Source organism: Scardinius erythrophthalmus (assembly GCF_964197995.2).
Source record: "Scardinius erythrophthalmus genome assembly, chromosome: 23".
In the NCBI taxonomy this organism is placed as follows: domain Eukaryota; kingdom Metazoa; phylum Chordata; class Actinopteri; order Cypriniformes; family Leuciscidae; genus Scardinius; species Scardinius erythrophthalmus.
In genome coordinates, this window is record NC_138243.1 from 12,595,951 (window position 1) to 12,620,140 (window position 24,190).

Below are 24,190 nucleotides of genomic sequence, written 5' to 3' on the forward strand. Positions count from 1 at the left end.
TCCCAAAAAGAATGTGTATACAGTAGTACTACAGTCACATTTAAAAAATGAATGTTGCATTAGACAACAAAATACTATGGCATTTGCAATGTAAACTGAAATGTGTATGTAAACAGAAATGCACCTTAAGGGTACAGCAAATTTTTTTTTTTTTTTTTTTTTACAGTGAATAAATTGTATAAATGTGCAATATTTAAAATACATGTAGCTTTATCATGTTGAATAATAATTTGAGCATTAGTCGATTTAGACATGAGACATGCAGAACATTTGTTCAGAAATGTATAGTGTAGAAAGTAGGATTTAGCGTTTCATGGAAATGAAAGAAAAAGTTGTGATCAGGTCATGAAGCAAATGTTGTGATCTCATTTTCATGTGCTATTGTGAAACCATATGTGCTCATATTTGCTATAATATATTGTATGCATTTTTAACTGTATGGATAGTCTGCTAACCTTTGAACAGCATAGCCCAAATGGTTAGAATTGCTTTAACTGGGGGGAAAAAAATGGTCTTGTTTATTTGTGTTTCTTTAGGAAACATTTCATTTCCCACCTGTCTTTCTGAATTGCATAACTGCCATCTGTTGACTATCGCAGCCTCACGTGTGAAGCTGGAGCAGCTGTGAAATGTCTTAAATGTAAGTAATCGTTCTCCGTTTCAATTATGTTAATGGTTCTCATTATATTCAAGCATGTGCATTTCTTAAAGATAAGGTTGCAGTGGCCTATTCATGAAGATGTGTGGAGCTTCACTGTTCATTGTGAAAGAACCACCTTTAGATGGACTTCCACTGCATAGCTTGGTGAAAAGGCATAGCAAGAAAAGAAAAACTGTTTATTTTCGATAAAATAAAAAATGCCTGGCATGTGTATACTGAATCGTTATAATAACTTATTATTGTGTCCTTTGTTTTTCTGAGTGGAGTAACCAGTTGTCACCTGAGACCAGTCTCCGTGGACCATATCACCATGGCACCACCTTCACTTGATACCAGAAGTGACTTGTTGTCTCACAGTGGAGCCATTCAGAAGGTGACGTGCATGAGGACTAAAGCACAGAGATGAACTGGCCCTCCATCTGTAAGTTTCCATAAATAATTCCATTTTATCTTTTTTTATGTCCTATTTTCCTGCTCAGATGAACATTCATGCAGAGGAACCAGTTATTCCAGTCGATCAGCATAAAAGCAGCCAAAATGTTTCGTCTTGTGTTGTATAATGCATGGTGCAGGATAGATTTTGGTGAACAATGAGGTTACAGGCTTTCAAAATAGTGTAGGAGGAAGAATGGAGTGCGTTACAAAAAGAAAAACAACAAAGATGTGTTTTTTCTCTCTCAGTAGGAAGTAGATAAGAAACTTTTCACTCTGTGAATGTCCTCGGGTCACAACAGGTGCGTATTTTTTACTTTTTGCTACAGTGTAATATTTTCCAGGTTTTGTGTCCTATTTTTTCTATGCATTAATTATAGACTACCACTGACTACCATTGACACTAAAAATAATTTAATGCTTAAAATAAAATAGTAACACTTTACAATAAGGTTCCATTTGTTAACATTAGTTAACTGCATTAGTTTACATGAACAAACAACAAATCCTTTCTTAATCTTAGTTGATGTAACTTCAACATATACACTGTAAAAAATGAAATGATCAATAAGTCATGACAACATATGTTTTTACATTAACATGTAAAATAAGTATAAGTAAAATAATGTAACATCAAAATAAGTTAAGCAATTTTCTACTTTATTTTATAAGTTATACAAGATTAAACTAATTTTTTTATGCCAGTTTAATGTAATTTAAGTTGAAATGACTTCAATCACCCTTGTTTGTGTTTGCTATATAAGTTGGTCCCTCACATTCATTCTCTGTTCGGTCTACGTTGCTTTTAGCGTGTGTTGCCCTGCCTGTCTGTTTACCTTCCGTGTTATCTGCATTAAATTACATGTTGGAACTTAATCTTCATCTTCATCTCCCTTCCTGCAACCACCCGTAACAGAAGAGTCTAGATTACGCAGCGAAGTTTGCGACCGTGGCTCATTTTTTGTCTTTCTCAGAGGAGTTTTTCCATCTCGCCATCACCTGTCCCTTCGACGACGAGACCCTGAAGTCACTGTTCTGGATCGGGGCGAACTATCATCATCCAGTTGACCTCCCACTAACCGGTCTGAACTGGAAAGAAGCAATCATCCAGTGTCTGGAGAGCATCCTTCCCCGATCCAGAACACAGCCAGACCCAGAGCCCAAATCACCACCATCGACCGCGGAGAATTCGTGTGGCGAATTCCCCCCGCAGACGGAGAGCTACTCCCCGCCGCGACGCATCAGCCAGAGCCCGAGGAGAAGAGGACAGAGCTGACCCTCGCCCCGGAAGTGGAGCTCCATCATGAGTCTGACCAGGGGCGTGAGCCCACGACATCAGCGGACGAGGGAGTCGTGACTACAGACAATGAGGAATGGCTGATTGACTTCAATGAGGAATTATCGACTCCCACCCTATCCCACCTGGTACCTTCGTCATTGCTGTTTTGGAACAGTACCATTGACTGTATAAACTATGAACTATTATTTTCATCGACCTACATAGACTGTGTCATACTCACCATCATTCTGTCGAGATTTCTTCTGCCATCACCGTGAAGCTCAGCCAGTCCTCCAGCCCCGCCACTGCCGGATATCAGCAGCCCTGCGCTGTCTCCATGGAAGCCCTGCTATGACGTCGAGCCGCAGGTCGTGTTACCACCAGCAGCGTCAGTGCGAGAGGATCCTGCAGCTTCGCCTCTGGCCTCGGATCTCTTCTCTCCATCTCGGCCTGTCGGCTCCGTCTTGGCTCCTCCCACCTTCGGCTCCACCGGGTTCCCTCGTCCTGCCGGCTCCGCCTCAGACGTTCATCGCCATGGCATCGCCTTGGTCTGCATAGCCAGTGATGTCGCTCGATTCCATCGGCTCTCTGTCTGCTCCTGTGGATCCATCGGCCACGTCTCCCGCAGTCATTCCCCAGCTGTCGTCAGCCACTACACCACCTTGGCTCCTCCCTCCCTCGACTCCACCGTGGGCTGTCGGCACTGGGGAGCTCTGGGTCTGTGCCTGTGAACTATTGCCATCATCGCCGCCAGGGGATCGTCATCCTCCACCATCTCCTGTCACCACTCCTTCGCCACCTCCTTGTCCACCCCCTCCATCCCTCCATCCCTCCCTCCCTCACCTCTGCTACTACGGCGCGAGGTCGCACCTACTGGGAGGGGGCGTTCTGTCACCATTATGCTCAATTTAGTTTCTTTATGATGGACTTTTAGTTTGCTTTCATTCCCATCATGTGCTCCTTTGTTCAGTTTTCCCGCTCCTCGTTATTAGTTAATTTGTGTCAGCTGTGTTCTATTAAGCATCCTCATTTGTGTTTGCTATATAAATTGGTCCCTCACATTCATTCTCATGTCTATGTTGCTTTAAGCGTGTGTTGCCCTGCCTGTCAGTTTATCCTTCATGTTAACTTTCATTTAATTATGTGTTAGATCTTCATCTTCATCTTCATCTTCATCTCCCTTCCTGTAACCACTTGTGACAGAAACAAATGTCTTGCTTATTTTTTAGTTAATGTTAGTTAATCCATAAACTAATGTTAACTAATGGGACGTTATTTTAAAGTGTTACCAAAATAGCAAACTAAGACCGAACAAATTACTGGTGTAAAATATCAATCCTTTTTGCAGTCTCTTTTCATTTCTAGGCTCAAGCGTGTGTGTTAAAAACTTCACTCAGCTGAATGGGAGGAAGTGGCACAAAAAAGGGTGTCCAAACATGAATGTACAAAACTGCTGCTGCAACACAAGGTAGGCCTACTGTATGTAAGAACTGAATGTTCAAAATATGGTACCCAGCAAGACATGCTCATTATCTTCCTCAAACTTCTTTCAGTCATGATCCTCTCCTCTAGCTTTCATTCTCTTTTTACTTTCATCTCTCACAGATGTCTAAAATGGCCTTGTGTTAGACGAAGAAGTTTGTCCCCGTTGTCCTCATTTGTGATATTGACTGCGCTCGCTGTGTTTCTCAAAGCAAGTAAGTTTCTTTGCAAAAAACTTATTGTATTTTCAAACTTGATTTCCTGCACCATTTGTAGCTACTAGACCAGATAATATGGCATTCTGCTCACAACCCTGCTAAAATTCTTCAATTAGGCCTGAAAGTTTTCCTTCATCCAAGTCATGGATGTATGATGGGATTTATTCACAAGCATCTGGACAAAATCCAGATATTAGTCATTTGGAGAGTTTCATTATATGAGCCCATATGAATCATTTATGAGGGAGCACCAGGATGGAACTTCAGTATGAAACCAGGATTTTTGGAATTACAGGCTAATTGAAAATAATCATCCTTAGACTTTAAATGACAAAGAAAAAAAGCTGAATGACCTAGAAAGAACAGAATAATTAAAAAGACTAGTTATTCTCATAACTTATTTCATTTTCAATTAGATTTGAAGCTTTAATATATCATAGTTCAAAGAAAAGTGTCTTTGTAGTTTGTTGAGCAAATTCTATATTTACAGTCTGAAAACATTTGTATTCAGTTTGTAGTTCTAAAATGACAGAGTTTGCATTTTCAGTCCATGGATTCCCTCTGAAATTAGAATAGTAGTTTTTAATTAATGTGTAAAATAAAGTCATGTACAACAAAAATTGCATAGTCATACCTAAAATATGAACTCTGGAACCACTGTGTGCTAAGTTGATAACAAGTTGCATAATTCCATCTTCTATGACATAATAATGACCTTTTATCTTGTAAGTTTGACTTGTCATGATTATGAAATTGTATCTCATCTTTCAATCTTTTTCGATCTTTATCTCATCTTTTGATCTTTAGCTCATATTTATGATTTAGTATCTCATAATTTAGACCTTTATGTCATAATAATGACTTTTTATCTCATAATTATGTTTTACTAAAGGTAAATTTGGTGGATTTTGGTTTTCATATTAATAATATTTAACAAAACATGAACATTTCTTCAAGTAGTTAAGCAGCCTTTTTTACTTAAAAAAATACTAAATCCCATTAAAAATGAAGAGAAGCTGATATCGATAAGCCTTCAAGGTTGGCATAGTCATTGACGTCATGACTAAACATCTCTTCAGAGAATTTTGCTAGTAGATGCACATCGATCTTTTGCAGATGTGTCAGTAGCGATGAAAGTGACCTCCAGTGGACCACAGACTATGCAGATGGCTCAAGGGGAACCCGTTACACTAGACTGCACCTACACGTCAAGTCCAGCAGACATCGGCGAGCTTGACATTGAGTGGTCAGTTGTCAGTCCAGACACCACAAAAAAAGACCAGATGGTGCGTAAGGCTCTGCTTATATCAGTGAAATGATATAATCTCCTTAGGCACTGCTTTGACCAGACTCTTACTGGTGATTTACGTATATGTGTTGAAAAACAACTATCAACTTGAACTGTTATTTAAATCTGTTGTCTATTAGATCATATCATATACAGGTGGAAGGAGATATACCCATGGTGACCCTGCTTTAATGAAAGGTGTGGACTTCACAGCTGTAGACCCTGCCCAGGGAGATGCATCTCTATCTATCACCTCGCTGATGGTCAGTCATGCTGGAACGTATCAGTGCAAAGTTAAAAAGGCACCTGGGGTGGACAGTCGGAAAATATCTCTGATTGTGATGGGTAATGTCATGTATTTCCAGTCTTTGTATACTACACAGAGCGTTTCTATAAGGAATCTTTAAAGACGCCACTGAAACAGAAGTTGCTGCCATAATCTTTTCTTCTCTATTGTGACATTTATCCGAGTGAAACGGCTTCTCGGGCAAGAAAAAATGTAGGGCAGGGCTTGATTTTGTCCATGTGGAATTGATTGATTTGTTGTGGTTTGCTATTGGTCGATCTCATGTGATTGACAGGTTGCCCCGCCCTTGTTTCAGTAAACACATCAAAGAAGAGAAGAGATGTCACTGCAAGAGTGAGGGGAAGTTATTTTGATTAAAGATTACCAGCATTTAATTTTATTTTTTATGGGAATAGGGATCATGGATAAAGCAATTTAAAGAATTTATCCATAATCCCTACATTAAAATCACATTAAATTGAGTATATGATACATCAGGCATCTAAGGAAAATGTATTTGTACATCTTCCAATAATCATTATATTGCATTGCATTATATGATTTGCCCCCAATAATAAAAATTACAAAGATTTGATCATAAAACTAAGCATTTAAATATAATGTTATAACACATTATTGGGAGGTATAGAGTGACAAATGATATTTATATGCATTTTATCTAAGTAGTCTGCTATACTGTTAAATAGATCTCACTGACTTACATCACACGCTATCAGAATTTCATGTTACTTTTTGGCCATAGAAATATCAGCATATGCACCAAATTGCATATTTATACCCAGTCTGGGCATCTAAATAAAACGCAGATGTTTTTTCCCCATTGAATATGAACTCCATTATTCTCATTTCATAGCCTAATGTAAGCCATAAAATCCTGATGTAGGATTCCTGATGTGCATATATAATACTCAACAAAAAACACATATGCAAAGTTTTTCTGATTTTTAAAATATTGTCTAAAGGCTCAATAAACTCTTCCATTACAAAGAATTTGATTTTTCTCACAGCAACAAAGGGCTCAACCAATGGTGTGAGTTTGGGGGTGGAGCTATCGGTTGGTTTGACCAATAGAAGTGAGGAGAAGTGTTCAGGAAACCTGTTTTAACTCCAACAAAAGTTCCAAATTTCTTCTAGTAGAAGACTTTGTTCAAAATTGGATTTTTCCTTGATTTTGAAAGGATTATATTGAAGAGAGAGTCTTTGAGGAAAAGCATGCACCATTTCTCAGCAGTGCTTCCAGCTCCCTACAGAACTGCACAATGCAATCATTCAAACAGCCTTGAATTTGTATGGGAGAATAACAGTGTTTTGGCTCTCTCTGTGTGGTAGTGAGGCCGTCCGTGCCGAAGTGTTGGGTTGATGCTGGCGAAGCTGTGGGTGAGACAGCATCTCTCCGCTGCAGATCGGATCAAGGCTCTGCACCTCTGCTGTATTCATGGAGGAGAGAGAGCGGAGGTGCCATCCCTCCAGACGCCATTCAGAGTTAGTGCTACCTCTGGTGGTAACGTATTGTAATGAAATGCTGCTTTTCCATCAGTGATTCCAAACAGTTTTGACTCTATAAAATAGTATGCAAACCATCACTTTGATAGCTAAATTACGTCTTTTATTTTGATATATAAATTATGGCTTTTGCAAAAGAATGTGGAGCCAATACAATTTACTGTATGGATTATTTAACAATTTATTTGATTAATGCCCAATATATCCTTAAAAATAAAGGTTATTTACTGACATTGATGGTTCCATAAAGAACCTTTAACTTCCATGGAACCTTTCCATTCCACAAAAAGGTTATTTATAATGGATTCTTTTTTTATGTTCTTTTAGAAAATGGTTATTTTATGAACTGATGACTAAAATGTTATTTGGGAAGTCAAGAATGGTTCTTCTATTGCATTGCTGTGGAAAAATACCCTTTTTAAACCTTTATTTTTAAAAGTGTGCATAAGTTTTTTTATTTTTTTATTTTTTATGCAAAAGTGAAGTTATGAGACTTATATTATATATTAATTTCAAGCACTGTTAAAGTATTTTAAATTAATGAATTGGTAATAAAAGCAAAACAGATGTGAGAAAAACCTAACAGTTATTTTATTTATAAATAAAATCCTTATAGAGCATTAAAGAAATTTTGTTAGAAAGTTTAATTGTCAGTATTGTTATTATTATGTGTTTTATTATCTATCTATCTATCTATCTATCTATCTATCTATCTATCTATCTATCTATCTATCTATCTATCTATCTATCTATCTATCTATCTATATATATATATGAGATTGCATTGTCTATATATACATTTGAAAAAAAATATTTACTTTGTTTTTTAATACATTTTCCAATTGATGCGTCCCAAAATGGCTAGGAAGGGACGTTTTGTCAATTAATTTCTGTGGAGGATTTGCACCTATTTATATTAACATGCAGGAGGAAAAGAAGCCCACAGATTTATTTAAATTAATGAGATTTAATGCATGTTTTTCTTTCTCTCTATACATTAGATTCCCTCACAGGAGAACTTCTAATCAGTAACCACTCCGTAAGCCACTCCGGTGTCTATTCCTGCGAAGTTTCCAATTCTGTCGGGAAAGAGAGCTGTCGGCTTAACCTTCAAGCTGTGAAGCGTATGTGAAGCGCATAGACACACTCCAGTGATTTGATGCAAACTGATTATTCATAATGGTCAGTCTTAATAATCATAATCTTTCACAGCTCCTAACAGAGCGGGGGTCATCACAGGCACCTTTGTTGGGTGTTTACTCCTCATCATGATCGTCCTGCTCATTATATGGCTTCTCGTCTTCAGATGTAACAGGAATCGACAGGAGAAAGAGTTCTCTAATGAGATTAGGTAATAAGACCCCTCCATTTTCCTCCATGAATCCCTCCATTTCCTTCAATCATGTGAACTTTGATGATGATAACAAGACATTCTGGCTCTGTTTTCTTTCTGTCTTTAAAGAGAGGATGCTCCTGCACCTGAGAGCCGTCCTTCCAGCCGAATCTCCAGCTTCCGTTCAGGTGTGGCCTACAGCCAGGTGGGCCAAACCCAAACTGAGCATCCACCCTCTACTAACACCAGCTACAGCACTGCAAAGTATGACAGCAGATTTGGCTATGCTGTATGAGGGGTCATGCTTATGATACTGTAGATTGCCATTGGTTTACAGTTAAAGGTACAATATGTAACTTTTTGCTCTGTAGTGGTTAAAAAACAAAAATGGACGCATTTTGCAGAAGAACATTGTTTTGGTTGTGCTTCGGGTGAATATGACCATTCACAATAGAAAATGCTTTACAATGAACTGTTAGAGAGCTACATATGGCAGTTTTTCTGTTCAATAAAATACCTTACTCACCTGTTGAGTGATAAAAACGCCATCTCTGTCACTTTTACAACATTTCAAGTCCCTTGTTCTCACAGTCTCCAAAAAGCCAAGCCAATGTTGATTCTTGTTTTATTACAAGCTCTGTCACGTTCTCTTTTTGCCGGCAGACTCTCTTCTCTTTGGTGTTTTTTTTTTGTTTGTTTTTTTATGGGTGATTCCCCAGAGGTTCGAGATTTAGCAGCTCCAAGACAAGCTAATTATCACAATGAACTTATGCCCCTCCCACACCATACACGAGTGCTTCTCAAACGGAAAGCTGCATCCTGGTGAGGCTCTGTCCTTCTTAATCCAGTCCTTTTGAGGCTTGTAGGCTAGAGTCAGGGTTGCCAGGTCTGCTCAACAATGCCCACCCTATTGCTTATAAAAACTAGCCCAAACACGGACAAAACTAGCCCAATCGCGTCCCCGTGAAAACGTGTTCTGGGAGTAAAGAACATGTTTCTTCAAAAACTATCAGCGGCAACGGTGTAAAAGTAGCTTTATTCCGTAGGAAAACACTGGCAAGAGTCCTCCTCAGCATTAAAATCTAGAATGAGATGGTTTAGTAAGTGCACATGGCTGCGTCACACACATGTTTATGACGAGACAAGAAAGGGCGAGAGTCGTATGTACGCAATTTCCAGCAAAACCATCCTGCCAAGTCTAAAATATAAACACTTATAATAGACTTATAATAGACCATAGTGAATAAGGGTAAGACGAAAACACATTTTGGAAGAAGGGTTGATTATGTATATTGACTCAGGTTACCTTTTATTTCATTCTTAGAAGAAAAGGTTCTATATAGAACCTTAAATGATTCTTTATTATAACCTTTTAAGGGTTCCCATCATGGGATCATTTTATGGATTTAGATTTAATTAAATTCATTTTGTTTGAATTCATTTTTATTTTAATAAAATGTTATAAATTAAAAACACACTTTATCACAAGAAAGAAATTAAATAACCTGTTAAACATGAAAGTATTATGCAGTCATTTACGATATTTCTCCTTATATAGAACCTTTTTGGCATAAACTGTTCATTAAAATTGAGTCAAGAATCCTTGGGTTCTATGTAGAACCCCATTTCTTTCTGTCAAGATACAATTTGGTACCAAAATGTTATGTCTTGTAATTGTGTAACATTCAATGTAATAAAGTTAAATATGAGAGAATGATACATTATTCCTCAGATTAGTGATGCAAAACCAGATTTCATGTAAGATGATATTGGTAGAGCTCTTAAGGCCTAAATAAAAAAAAAAATGTGAAGCGTCCATTATTGATTTTTCTTCTTTTTTTCTGTTTTTTAATCTTTTTATCTTCCTAAAGATGTTACTGAAATGCATTTGAATGATAGTTATTTTTTGTTTTGTTTTTTACAGGAAGGATGACGTCTTTGTTTTTGCCCATAAAAAATAATGGTAGCACTTTATTTTACAGTCCTGTTCCCCATATGCATACTATGTACTTACTATAATTACTGTACAATAACTGTGTAATAACTAAGAACAACCTACCTCCCCCTTAACCTAACCTTAAACCATGTAGTGACCTATTACCCAGTACTTAGGTAAGTATACTGTAAGTGCACGTACTGTCAAATAAAGTGCAATCAAAATAGTTCTGTTTGTACTATTAAGATTTGCAGATGTTATACTGAAAATGTTAACGTTATAAAAGGTTTTAACTGAAATAGGAATTTTAAGCAATTACTTGTATGTTAAATTTGAGAATAAAATGTATTGTATAAAATAAAAAAAATTGCATTGTATAAAATGAAGATCAATTTTTTGACAAATAACAGATATTAACGTTTTTAAAAATCAAGATTTTTGGTTAAGATATGAAAGTCTGTTGATTTTTGTACATATTTTATGTAGTATCTAAATGAATGCAGTAATAAACTTGACTAATAATTTTACAATAACTATTAAAAAAAAAAATTAAATTAATTTTACATGAAGTTCAGTAGTGTCTGAGACTACATTTAAAATCTGGGCTTCAAAATATATTTTAAATCTGGAAGTGTTTTAACAAAGAGACAATATGACTTAAAATTTGAAACTTTGAACTTTATTTCTAGGTCAAACACACAAAAAAAGAAACTATTTTGACAATGAGCACTAGAGCTTTGTACAGATGTTTCGTTGCTTCCACTGAAGCACAAGATGTGCTTTGGATCATTTTCAAATCATGTTGGAGAACATATAAACAATAAAAAAAGGTTTGTGCCGCTAAAGTAAAAGGGGAATATAAATATTTTTTTTCCAGAATTTTCAGTTAAACATTTTACATTGTTATTCTAATAATATATTGTAATATCTAGAGAAATGTAATAAAATATGTTATTATACCGTCATAGGTTATCGTGACCTCATACACCTCTAGAGGGCGTCATCGTCCACTGCGTCGATTTTGAAAAGGGGAGGGGAGAGAAACACATAAGCACTATTGCGCATGTGCAGCCGTGTTGTCACGCTTAGCTTCAGACCTGTAGTGATTTTTGAGTATTATAGTCATCATGAAGGCTCTTAGGGGAATGGTGAGCGGAGCTGTCAGCGAAATATCATCTGCGGTTACCGGGACCAAACACGTCGCCGTCCGGGAAAATGTCCTTGCCGTGACTCGTGACTACATTTCTCAGCCGAGATTGAGTGAGTGTCCAGTGCTGACTATGAAGGGCCCTTACAAACAGAACTCCACTAGAGCGATACAATGATGTGTGTATGGCGCAACGAATGAATGACGTGTTTTGTATTTAACTTACACTGAATCTGCTAATCATCATGTTATTTTCAACTGTAGACTTATAACATTTTGACATTTCTGATGTTGTACATTTATGATAAATACGTTACATGCAGTCAGGTAAATAATAAAGGGTCAGTTTACTAGCTAACGTTAGAGGGTATATTCTCTGTTCATGCATATTGTTTACCTCTGATTGCCTGATCTTAAAAATTAAATGAATGATTGGTTTTTCATCACATTAGATGTTAATAAATCAACATGATTTAGGTTGATGCGTGTAGGATCTGCATCGTGATGGAGTGGCAAGCCGTTTCAGCATTTAGACTATTCCTTAACTAGTATGTATTTGTGTTACTAGTTCTTTTTTCATTACTTCCAGAATAACATATAACAATTATTACCTACTGAATAGTTACCATAAAAATAAGGAAAATTATATTTCAGTTATATAATATTATATATATTAGTAATTATAGAAATATTATTTTTCACATCAATAAATTAAATCATATGGGCCTATTTTTATTATACATTTTAATTTTATATTATGCACAATACCAAGAAAAAAATAGACTCACACTGAAAGTGACATAAACAGAATAAAATTGTGAAACGTAGGGATGCTCCGAAATGAAAACTCTGGGCTGAAACTGAAAAATCTGGATACACTTGGCCAAAAACTGATTTTAAGAAATACAAGACAATCAAACAAAATAACCACACTTTTATTGAAAGTCACACTAAAATTGGACTGGAAATATATTAATTATAAAAAAAAAACAATATATATATTATTATTTATTCAGTTCTATCCAACAAAATTTTGATTTAATATAATTATTTTTGACAAGTTATCCAAATAATGTATAGTCCTACAAAGCTGTTATTATCAGAGCATTTGAACAGAACGTAGCGGGTTCACGCGATCAATTTTGAGCATTCAGATGGTATAATCAAACATATCTTGTGGAGCGCTCTCTGAGTATGCATTTATTTGTCATTTTAACTGAAACAGAGCGTAAAAGTGGACTTCAAAGATTTATTACCATGTTGCGCCCTCTTTAGGCCATGAATGATCAGCGACTTGTCGACGTCAAGCTTAAAGGAGACATATCATGCTTTTAAATCGTTCCTTTTAACATATAAATCATACATTTGTAGTCTATATAAAGCAGAACTGCAATGCTTGGGTCTGAATTCCTCATTATTATAGCTCCACAGGCCCCCTTTTTACCCCTTTTCTGGTGTGCGTCTGACAGCAACTCGTTTTGGTGCGGTCTCTTTAAATACAATTGAGACACATCATACCCCGCCCCTCTACAGTTTGCAGAGGTTCAACTCCACCCCGTTCGGCCATTTTTGTAGTTTAATAGCAGAGATACGATTATAGCAGCACAGAAACTTTTTATTCACACGTTATTAACAAAATGTCAACAACGGAAGACTTGTCCAGCCAGCCTTACATGTTCGAGCCAGAGTCCGGAGCCGGAGCGAGATGAAAATGAAGACGACGAACCTGCAGAACAACGTCTTCATATGGATGTATCGCAATGGTGTGTTACTGTATTTATACATGAAACTTTGGTCTTCCGACCTTTTACCACCGTGTCGATTTATTTTGATTAATATGTGCGAGGGAGAGAGAGCAAGACAGCGTCTAGTATGGAGAAGGTTTACACTTTCGCCAGGGTCTGAAGAGAGAGAGTGAATGCGCGCGCGACCGGGTCTCTCTCTCTCTCTGCTCGTTCTTTCAGTCAAACATGCGCACTGTCATAAGCGCGGCAGTTCATCTACATTAGACGGTGTAATGAAGCGTGTGGGTTACTACATCCAACAACCGAACATTTTAACTTACCCTCTCGTAACTTCTGCATCTTTTAGCTTGGACTACAAAATTGCAGCGAGAAATAAAAAATGGCGGATTGCTCGAAGTGTTGGGCTGGAAGTCAATGTCCTTATTTGGCAGTTCCGCTGCAAATACTGTGACATGATTGTTCACAAAACGTCATAGATAACAGAAAAATCTGAACAGGTTGAAAAATATGACCAAAACAGAATATAAAGATATCAACGAAGCACCTGAAGAAAATAATTTCAACTTTTTTGTACTTCTAAACACTCCAAATATACAACAAAATGCATTTAAGGGCTAAAAAAGTGGATTTAGCATGATATGTCCCCTTTAAAGTATCATGGCAGACCACTGAAGTCAACTAGTCTGTTCAACCCCTGCTAGTGTGTGTGATATATACCGTCTACGATCGTGATTGTTGTTTTAATGATGTGCGATCTGACATTAGTATGTCCCTCACTTTTCAAAAACACACCTAGAGAGTGCACGCATACACTAACACTACGTGATGTAGTCTAGTGGGTTAGACTAGTGCGCTTGTACATTTAGAGTGCACACTTTCACTGGATGATTTAGTCTATTAAAATGCACTTTGGCCCTGTCCCAAATGGCACACTCCGGAACTTGTGGACTTCCTCAGACACTTTGGTGAAGTCATGTAGTGCAGACCTATAGGGCCCTTGGCGCGACTCCACGAGGGCGCATTGAGAGGTATTTTTGGGACAGACTCGATCGTCACTCCGGAAATAATGGTCTGGTTGTTGTTGGACAGGAGAAATCACATTTTTGCTCTCCGACGTCTTATCTCCATGTCAACTACACAGCCTAATTTTACAGTTCTACATTTTTATATTGTGCATGCCACCTGGGCATTAGACAATAGATACATCATGCATATTTAAATGATGTATACAGTTGTACATAATAATATATAATGTTCCATTTGAACTAAGATTACAATTTTAACACATAATGAAAATGTGCTTGAGTTTCAGATGAATTTACAGGTTTCAATATTCATACTATGTTTACATATGACTCAGTAAAGCCCTGACATTCCGTTCTATTTATTTAATGAATCATAATGCGATCGTATTATTCAACGCGCTATTATTATGTTTGAGACATCAACCACTGCTCGATGACCATAATGTTTGTATAAACTGTAGGTTACAACTGGTAAAATGTACATCTAGGTCATAAAAAACGTAATATTTTCTTCTCAGCCATGTCAACAATTGTCCGTGAGCGAAATCTCCTCCCATCCGTTGTCTGATTGGCCTTTCGCAAGGATTCCTGGGTAGTAGTGTTGTCACGATACGAGAATTTCTAACTTCAATACGATACCTTGAAAAATATCGATATTCGATACCATTTTCGATACCACGGAGAAAAAAACTGCCACAATATTTTTTATTTTTTATTTTTTTTATTTAAAGCTAAATATAACAAGTCTAGAACATGACAATGAGGTATATTTTACATGAACAAAAATGTCCTGAGGTAGTGCACTTGTTCAAAAGCATAAATGCTGGTTAATACATTAACGTTATTTGATGAACATATTTAAACGCAAACGTGCATGCATAACGCGAAAACAATGCTCACTGGATCGACATGAAGTCAAGTCACCTTTATTTATATAGTGCTTTTAACAATACGGATTGTCAAAGCACTTAACAGTATCAAATTGGAGGATAGAGTGTCAGTAATGTATAATAATATTAAACATTCAATTTTCAGTTAAAGGCATTTCATTATTGAATTCAGAGATGTTTGCAGAGACATCAGTCTAGCTCAGTTTAGTTTAATTAGTATCTGTGTAATCAAATTGATGATAATCGCTAATGAAGGCAAATTGCAGAATTAAATAATATTTTTTTTAATAAAGTTGAATAAGCACAAGTTAATTTACATTTGATCACAGTTAAAATATTTACTTGTCTAAGATTCCTCAGTCAGATTATATTAACTTCAAGAATTACAGTGAAAAAACGAGACAACACACACTCATATCAACAACAATACTAGGCCATCTTGGTTAATGTTTCAGAAATGTTAAAATGAGAAGAGTTATCAACCTCTCGAAATTATTTATATAGATCCGGGTGTCGGTCTTTCAGGTGCTTTGCTATATTAGGCCCGATCACACCTAACGCGTTTTTCAGGTTCGAAAACGCGAGGCATCAAAGATGCATTTTGTTGCATTTGACTGGTAAAAGCCAAGCGTCAATCTTCCGGTCTCTCTCTTGAATCGAACACGGAAGTGACTTAAACTGCAATTCATCAACTGGCCGCTAGAGACAGGCTTCTAAAGAGAGTCAATCCCATATACCCCCCATGTTAATATGCCCAAATTTACAGCAGAAAAAAATGTGTTTACAGCCTGGTGCAAAAAGTGGTTTTGGTCTATATAGCTAATTTTGCCCTTCATGACAACTGTGAGGGGGTGAATTTCTTTTATAACTCATCCGTTTAAATCATATTAAGCCTTAAAGCTCTGCATAATTAAAGGGATACTACACTTTTTTCGGAAATATGCTCATTTTACAACTCCCCCAGAGTTAAACAGTTGAGTTTTACCGTTTTAGAATCCATTCAGCCGAACTCCGGTTCTGACGGTACCACTTTTAGCATAGCTTAGCATAGATCATTGATTCTAATGAGTCCAGTAGCATTTCTTTCAAAATGACCAAAGAGTTTTAATATTTTTCCTATTTAAAACTTGACTCTTCTGTAGTTAAACCATGTACTAAGATCGACGGAAAATGAAAAGTTGCGATTTTCTAAGCCTATATGGCTAGGAACTACTCTCATTCCGGCGTAATAATCAAGGAACTGTGCGGCCGTTCCATGGGTGCAACAGGCGTAATGATATGACGCAGCGCCTGAAAATAGTCCCCAGCTCGGTAACTTCTTCCAACGTGACCGGGACTAAGTTTGTCTAACCTATTAGAACTATTTTCAGGCGCTGCGTCATATCATTACGCCTGTTGCACCCATGGAAATGCTACTGGACTCGTCAGAATCAATGATCTATGCTAAGCTATGCTAAAAGTGGTACCGTCAGAACCGGAGTTCGGCTGAATGGATTCTAAAAAAGTAAAACTCAACTGTTTAACTCTGGGGGAGTTGTAAAATGAGCATATTTCTGAAAAAAGTGGAGTATCCCTTTAAGGGTGTGGCCACTTGAGTGACACGTGGATTGCCGCTGCTGTCACTACTAGCCGTTTGTTTGCTGTCTGTTAGCCATCACGTCAGCTCAGCTAATCCCGCCTCTTTGCCCATTTTCGGTTATCTGGGAGTGACTTTTGGTGACACGCTACCAAGATGACGACGGCCGGCTCCGCCCACTTTGGGCTTTAAAAATGCTCTTCAGAAACCCTACGGGTGACGTCACGTCACACTGCGTCCATATTTCTTTACAGTCTACTATGGTAAAAGCCCTATTGTGTCTCATTATTCTAATTTAATTTATTGATCAAATGTAAGAATTCAACAAAAGATGATGCATACATTTAATTAGGTTAAAACATTTTTTACAAAGGTAGAAATGCCTATAAAAGGTTAAAATCTATTTAAACTTATTTGAAAAGATCATTTTTGTCAGTACTGCGAACAGACAAATATCAAAGACTTTAGGAGTCAGCTGTCCACGGCAGTTCTAAACCTGACAAGGTGCCAACACAATTAACACACTGAGCAAAATTTCGTCTAATTATCGTTATTAATAAAATCCCAGAAAATGTTGAGATACCATTTTTTGTCAATATCGCACACCCCACTGGTTACTAATTTTTATTTTACTAGAAATTAGGCTAAATAAGTACTAAAAATATAAATAGTTAGTTGTGAGGAATAATGTTAAATTAGCTTGCCATAGATGACGGCATCATCAGATGCATTGATGGTCAAAACACACAAGGAGCTTTAAAAACGAAATTTAAACATGTTCATTCCCTACTCAAGTTTAAGTTGTTTTAGTTAAAAAATAAAAATTTCTAATTATTTCTTAAATGTATACATAATGTTTGGATAGGAATAACCAATTGCTAAGGCATCATGCCGTTTTATTTTCTTATTCTGAGCATCTCTGTTATTCATGTTTGTTATTTATATCTGTTATTTATGTTTTCATATAATATTAATGACACACTCTCATTTGTTTTCTTTATTTTTCTTTTTAAGACACTTTGACCATAGCATGATGTCATATTTTATCAGGTGATGTGTTTTATTTTTTTACTGTATTTGTTTTCCTTAATGCAGTGCTTACAGATTTTCTTTGTGTAATTAAGAGAAAACCCTTAGTTGTATTGTGATTTGATCTAGACTATGAAAACACTCTTGTGTTGTGACATTCATGTTTATTGTGTGCTCAGCATATAAAACCGTGGCTGGTGTTAATGGACCCCTGGTGATTTTGGATCATGTGAAGGTATTGGATTTCTGCAAACATCAGCTAATTTGTTTGGAAAGTACTGGATTACATTGATGTTTTTAATGCAATGTTAACTGGTTACCTGGCGCAGTTCCCCAGGTATGCTGAGATTGTCCATCTGACTCTCCCTGATGGCACCAAGAGGAGCGGACAAGTGCTGGAGGTCACAGGCTCCAAAGCTGTGGTTCAGGTCAGGGAATAACATCTTCAAATAGACCTACATGTTTTCTTTTCCACCCCCCATTTTGTAATCTGATTTGTAGCATCTCATTATTTCATTTTTAGGTGTTTGAGGGAACATCTGGTATTGATGCCCAAAAAACCACATGTGAATTTACAGGGGACATTTTGCGTACACCTGTGTCCGAGGATATGCTGGGTAATAATAAAAAAGAGACATTCTGAAGCCATGTGATGTTTTTTATTATGTGTATTTGGTTAAACTTGAAGTCTATTACAGGTCGTGTGTTCAACGGATCAGGAAAGCCAATTGATCGAGGGCCTACTGTGTTGGCGGAGGACTACTTAGACATCATGGGTACATTTCAATGAGGCTGTCTTTGTGATGCACCACATAAACTGTTATGCTCATAAATTGTCATCAGTGTTTTGTTTTTTTATTATATTGATGATAAATGTACCATCAAATTCCATCCTGCTTCCTGCAGGTCAGCCGATTAATCCTCAGTGCCGTATTTATCCTGAGGAAATGATCCAGACCGGCATCTCTGCCATTGATGGCATGAACAGTATTGCCAGAGGCCAAAAAATTCCCATTTTCTCTGCGGCTGGTCTACCCCACAATGAGGTGAGGCCGCTGTCAGTCCATCTACTTTGGGGTGGTTCTTGAAAGAAATGAATACTTTTATACAATATATTAAAGTGACCTTATTTACATTTATAATGTTACAAAAGATTTCTATTTCAGTTGTGCCTGCCTGAAACATCATTGGTAGTATCTGAAACATTACCTTAGTATTTAACCGAATGAAACTGAAAAACCACACGACATGGCATGAGAACAAATCGTAAACACAGTTTACCAGTAAACACAGTAAACAAAACAATGTTTCCTAGCAACCACAACTGTGCTTAAATCAAATGAGAAATAAAAACAAATACACTTACGTGCTGTCCACTTCTGTTGCTTGACTGCTTCTCCTTACCCAAAAATGCCTATTTTAATTTAAGAACTTGAGTACTTAAGTCTAATGTAGTTATCTAACAATTGATCCTTGATTTTATTTTATTTTCCCAGATTGCTGCACAGATCTGTCGTCAGGCGGGATTGGTGAAGAAATCCAAAGATGTGATGGATTACAGTGAGGATAACTTTGCCATTGTGTTTGCTGCCATGGGGGTGAGGAGCACATGGGATTAAAAGTTTTCGATCTAAATATATGCATCCATACCAGTGGGATATCTTCATGACATTGGTTGTATCTTTAGGTCAACATGGAGACTGCAAGATTTTTTAAGTCCGATTTTGAAGAGAACGGGTCCATGGACAACGTGTGCCTCTTTTTAAATTTGGCCAATGATCCCACGTCAGTATTCTCTCAAATATTCTTGAAAGTAAAGGGATAGTTCACACAAAAATAACATTCTGTCATCATTTACTCACCCTCATGTCGTTCTATATGACTTGTGTTCTAAATGGTTCCAAGTAGACCAAAACTAAATGAATTCAAGAAGAGTAATAAGTATAATACTTAAAAATGCCATGCTTATTTGGAACGACATGAACGTGAGTAAATGATAAGGGAGCAACAAAAAGTTATATTTCCCTGTTTCAGGATTGAACGCATCATCACCCCTCGGCTTGCACTTACCGCGGCTGAGTTTCTGGCTTACCAGTGTGAGAAACACGTGCTGGTCATATTGACTGACATGAGCTCTTATGCCGAGGCTTTACGAGAGGTACGACATAATGTGTGAATTTATACTGACAGCCGTTAGGATTCATTCTAAACTTGCTACTCATTGCTATGCATTAAACTCTATCATGGTCTTGAAGGTCTCTGCGGCTAGAGAAGAGGTTCCTGGTCGACGTGGTTTCCCAGGTTACATGTACACCGATCTGGCCACTATATACGAGAGGGCCGGACGTGTGGAGGGACGCAATGGCTCCATCACCCAAATCCCAATCCTCACTATGCCCAACGATGGTCAGCAAACATCTACCTACTCATCTTTTAATCCTTATATCATCATAACGGATTTGCTTACTACTTTAATGGTTTGCTTACTATTATCTGCAGATATTACCCATCCTATTCCGGATTTAACTGGATACATCACTGAGGGTCAAATTTATGTGGACAGACAGCTTCATAACAGACAGGCAAGTGATGGAAACAAGCTTACAGTGTGACATTAGTTGAGAATTCTGTCATCATTTACTCACCCTCATGTCGTTCCAAACCCGTAAGACTTTCGTTCATCTTAGTAACACAAATGAAGATATTTTTACTAAAATCTGAGAGCTTTCTGTAATCTCTATTGACAGCTATGCAACTACCACTTTGACGCTTCAATTGTAAAACTAATCCTGTGTAACACAACATGCTTGAGCTTCCGTTTACCAAAACTGATGTGTGAGTTGATAAATGTTTATATTTGAATAAAAGCCTAAATTAAATCTGTTCAGCATTTAAAGCGATCGTGTCTCTTCAGAAGTGAAAGTGGTAGTTGCGTAGCTGTCAATGGAGTGACAGAAAACACTCAGATTGTAGTAAAAATATCTTCATTTGTGTTCTGAAGATGAACGAAAGACTTGCTGGTTTGGAACAACATGAGTTTAAGTAAACAATGACAGAATTTTAATTTTAATACACTTTAATAAGTCGCATGTGCTGTTTTATACCAACTATTGATATTTCTATGCAGATCTATCCTCCTATCAATGTACTACCTTCTTTGTCTCGATTGATGAAATCAGCCATTGGCGAGGGAATGACACGCAAAGACCACTCAGATGTTTCTAATCAGCTGGTAAGTATGGATGAACATACATTACTGTTCAGAAGTTTGGGGTTTGTAATATTTTTTTGAAAAAAGTCTCTTATACTCACAAAGACTGCATTTATTTGATGCAAAATACAGTAAAATTGTGAAATATTATTTACATTTAAAATGCCTGTTTTCTATTTTAATATTCTAAATTGTAATTTGTTTATGTGATGACAAAGCTGAATTTACAGCATCATTACTCCAGACTTAAGTGTCACATGGTCCTTCAGAAATGTGCTGATTTGATGCTCAAGAAACATTTATTATTATTATTATCAATTTTAAAAAACTGTTTTTCCAGGATCCTTTGAATTGAATGTTCGAAAAGAACAGCATTTATTTGAAATAGAAATGTTTTGTGAAGAGTCTTTTCCCCCCTTTTGAACAGTTTACTACATCCTTGCTAAATAAATAAATAAAAATTATTTCAAAAAATAAATATATAAACTTTCTAACCCAAACATTTGAATGGTATTGTAAATTGTAAAGAAACGAAGAAAGAACAACACCTGTATTATGATCAAAGCACTTGGTCTCTTTCACAAATAATTGTTGTTGGGTTTTTTCTTCATGCATATGTTTATTTTAATTATCTAATGGTTTGAGTTAATTGTGTATGGACATTTGACTTGTCTGTGACAAAGCATCTCCTCTTTTGCAGTATGCTTGCTATGCTATCGGGAAAGATGTGCAAGCAATGAAGGCCGTGGTTGGGGAAGAAGCACTGACATCGGATGACTTGTTGTACTTGGAGTTCTTACAGAAATTTGAGAAGAACTTTATTGCCCAGGGTAAGTAACAACAGGAGGGCACCTGTGGAATGATGTAAAAAATCTCATTTTAAAGGGATAGTTCACCCAAAAACAAATATTCTGTAATTTACTCACCCTCAGGTTGTTCTAAATCTGTTTGAGTTTCTATGTTCTGTTGAACACAAAAGAAGATATTTTGAAGAATGTGAGTAACCAAACTGTAACCAAATGTGGTCCCCATTGACTTTCATAGGTTTTTTTTTTCATGCTATGGAAGTCAATGGGGACAAGCAACTGTTAACCACATTCTTCAAAATATCTTCTTTTGTGTTCAGCAGAACAAACTTGAAGATGAGTGAATGATTACAGAATGTTTTATTTTTGGGGGAACTATTTCTTAAAGGCCCTTGCAAACCAAACACTTGAAATACTGTACCAAATGCTTGCATTTTCTATCTTTATTACTTTCAAATAATTCTGAATCTTTTTTTAATGCTTATTGGCACGTTGAGATATACTGATATGTGTACCTGCAATGGTTACAGTCACATGATCCGATGATTATAACTTTATTTGTTAATGCTGTTTCAGCACTGTACAAAGAAACAAAAACTTTAGTTTGTTGTCAGGCATATGTTCACCCCAGTGTGAATAGCTTTTTAGGAATGCATTGTTTGCATTCTAAATCCTTTTTTTTTATTTTATTTTTTTCACATTATTCAAGTTTGGTGTGAAAGGACATTTAGAAAGAAGAAAAAGAAACAAATAGTGTATACTTTTTCTTTTTTTATCAAATGCAATCAAATTCCGTGAATGGCAATGGACTGTACTATATATATATATATTACTTCAGAATGAACCTAACTTGTTTCGTATCACAGGTGCATATGAGAATCGAACTGTGTTCGAAACATTGGACATTGGCTGGCAGCTCTTGAGAATCTTCCCCAAAGAGATGCTGAAGAGGATTCCTCAGAGCACTCTGGCTGAGTTTTATCCCCGAGACTCCAAACATTAGTCTTGCTTTTTTCCTTGTTCATTCATTTTGTCTTTCAATCAGCTATGAATCTGTCTTCTACACGTCTAAATGTTACTCAATCTCTCTGATCAAATCAAATACACAAAGTCTACACTGACGGATTACAAAGTCGTTTTTCATTGCTGCTCTTGGTATTTATTTATTGTGAAAGTTTTGCTAAGTAGTAAAGAAAATATTGTATGAATATCGTCGCTACAATATAGTGTGGAAGTTCTTTTGTGTGTTGTTCAGTGTGTCAAACAGTGTTCTGACCAAGTGGTATATGATGTAAAGGCCAACTTTTTAGAAAATTTTAGAACTGACAAACTACTAGTATGTCACAAAACAATGTTTATTTATTTCAAAAAGTGCCAAGATTAATGTATAATGGCTTAATGTATTCTATGAATTTGTCATTATAATGAATTCACTACATATCTATAAGTACAAATGTATCATAAAGTATAAAAGGAAGCCATACGTTCATAGAATGCATTAAAAGGGAATAGATAAGCACAGTGGCCCCATCAAATCAAAGGAAGAAATCCAAACACTGAGCAATATTTTTTTTTTCATGCTTTGTTGTACCTTTAGTTAATTTATGTTTTGTATAAAAATGTTTAATTTATAGTTGTGTAAGAAATGTATTTATTATAATTTATTTTGGTGCCATAAATATTTACTGTGATACAGTGCGTAATATCAAGTGAATTCATAATGAAGTCATTATCCTAATGCATGAACACTATATTGGAAATATGTATGTGACCACTTGCTTCATTAAATAAACTTTGCTGTGGTGTAAATTAATGATCATGATGAAAGTAATCAAATATAATACTGCAGCACTGCACATCCTGATTGACTGATGTCAATTTTGGTACTGATTAAATTTGCACAACAGGGTACTAGGGACTTTACAAAGCACAGTGGTTCTCAATTGTGCAAACACATTTTGTAAGACATTGAAAAGACCATGTCCATGTAACGTGCTAAGTCAGACAAGAAAATGTACAGGATTGTTTTTAGACTCCACCCAATTTAGCATAAACAGCTTTGTTCTTACTTCTGCATGTGCCCAATCCTAAAATGTATCTGCCCCATATATCAGTAATTGTCTCTGCAAAGTCTGCAAGACACTATGTAATTTCATAAAACAAACAATTCATAAAGGTCATCCTGAGGTGATGAGGCACATTTTGTGTAAGGTATATGAGAATATCCTAGACATTAGATGAAAGTCTGAAATAATTATCTGCTTTACAATGTTTAAACAACAGAGGGTATCAGAGCCTTCATGAAACAATCATCAGTTATCT

General features: G+C 36.5%; 2 protein-coding genes across 3 annotated transcripts; both read left to right on the top strand.

Moving 5' to 3' along the window:
* The first annotated feature begins 536 nt into the window (after window positions 1-536).
* vsig8a (V-set and immunoglobulin domain containing 8a) lies at window positions 537-10,316 on the top strand. 2 transcript variants are annotated; one of them, XM_081354644.1, is made up of 11 exons: window positions 537-640; window positions 923-1,082; window positions 1,343-1,395; window positions 3,721-3,840; window positions 3,978-4,069; window positions 5,189-5,358; window positions 5,501-5,705; window positions 6,997-7,149; window positions 8,172-8,294; window positions 8,383-8,521; window positions 8,633-10,316. In XM_081354644.1, exons 3-11 carry the CDS (start codon window positions 1,376-1,378, stop codon window positions 8,796-8,798), a joined length of 1,188 nt encoding a protein of 395 aa, XP_081210770.1. In that variant the 5' UTR covers window positions 537-640; window positions 923-1,082; window positions 1,343-1,375; the 3' UTR covers window positions 8,799-10,316. The 2 variants fall into 2 exon arrangements, with proteins under 2 accessions (XP_081210770.1, XP_081210771.1); XM_081354645.1 differs by lacking the exons at window positions 537-640; window positions 923-1,082; window positions 1,343-1,395 and adding an exon at window positions 3,449-3,478 and having other exon boundaries at window positions 8,633-9,041.
* Window positions 10,317-10,368: 52 nt separating this feature from the next.
* Window positions 10,369-23,723, top strand: atp6v1b2 (ATPase H+ transporting V1 subunit B2). The gene is made up of 14 exons (XM_081354643.1): window positions 10,369-11,699; window positions 18,031-18,086; window positions 18,181-18,279; window positions 18,375-18,468; window positions 18,550-18,627; window positions 18,758-18,897; window positions 19,348-19,449; window positions 19,539-19,636; window positions 19,886-20,009; window positions 20,107-20,257; window positions 20,351-20,433; window positions 20,979-21,083; window positions 21,763-21,892; window positions 22,735-23,723. Exons 1-14 carry the CDS (start codon window positions 11,567-11,569, stop codon window positions 22,869-22,871), a joined length of 1,530 nt encoding a protein of 509 aa, XP_081210769.1. The 5' UTR covers window positions 10,369-11,566; the 3' UTR covers window positions 22,872-23,723.
* Window positions 23,724-24,190: the final 467 nt, after the last annotated feature.

Coding starts and splice junctions, on each gene's coding strand:
- vsig8a (XM_081354644.1), top strand. CDS start 1,376: ATGTCCTCGGGTCACAACAG. Junction 4,070..5,188: donor CGCTGTGTTTCTCAAAGCAA/GTAAGTTTCTTT, acceptor GATCTTTTGCAG/ATGTGTCAGTAGCGATGAAA. Junction 7,150..8,171: donor CCCTCCAGACGCCATTCAGA/GTTAGTGCTACC, acceptor TCTATACATTAG/ATTCCCTCACAGGAGAACTT.
- atp6v1b2 (XM_081354643.1), top strand. CDS start 11,567: ATGAAGGCTCTTAGGGGAATGGTGAGCGGAGCTGTCAGCGAAATATCA. Junction 11,700..18,030: donor CATTTCTCAGCCGAGATTGA/GTGAGTGTCCAG, acceptor TTGTGTGCTCAG/CATATAAAACCGTGGCTGGT. Junction 18,280..18,374: donor GCTCCAAAGCTGTGGTTCAG/GTCAGGGAATAA, acceptor TTTCATTTTTAG/GTGTTTGAGGGAACATCTGG.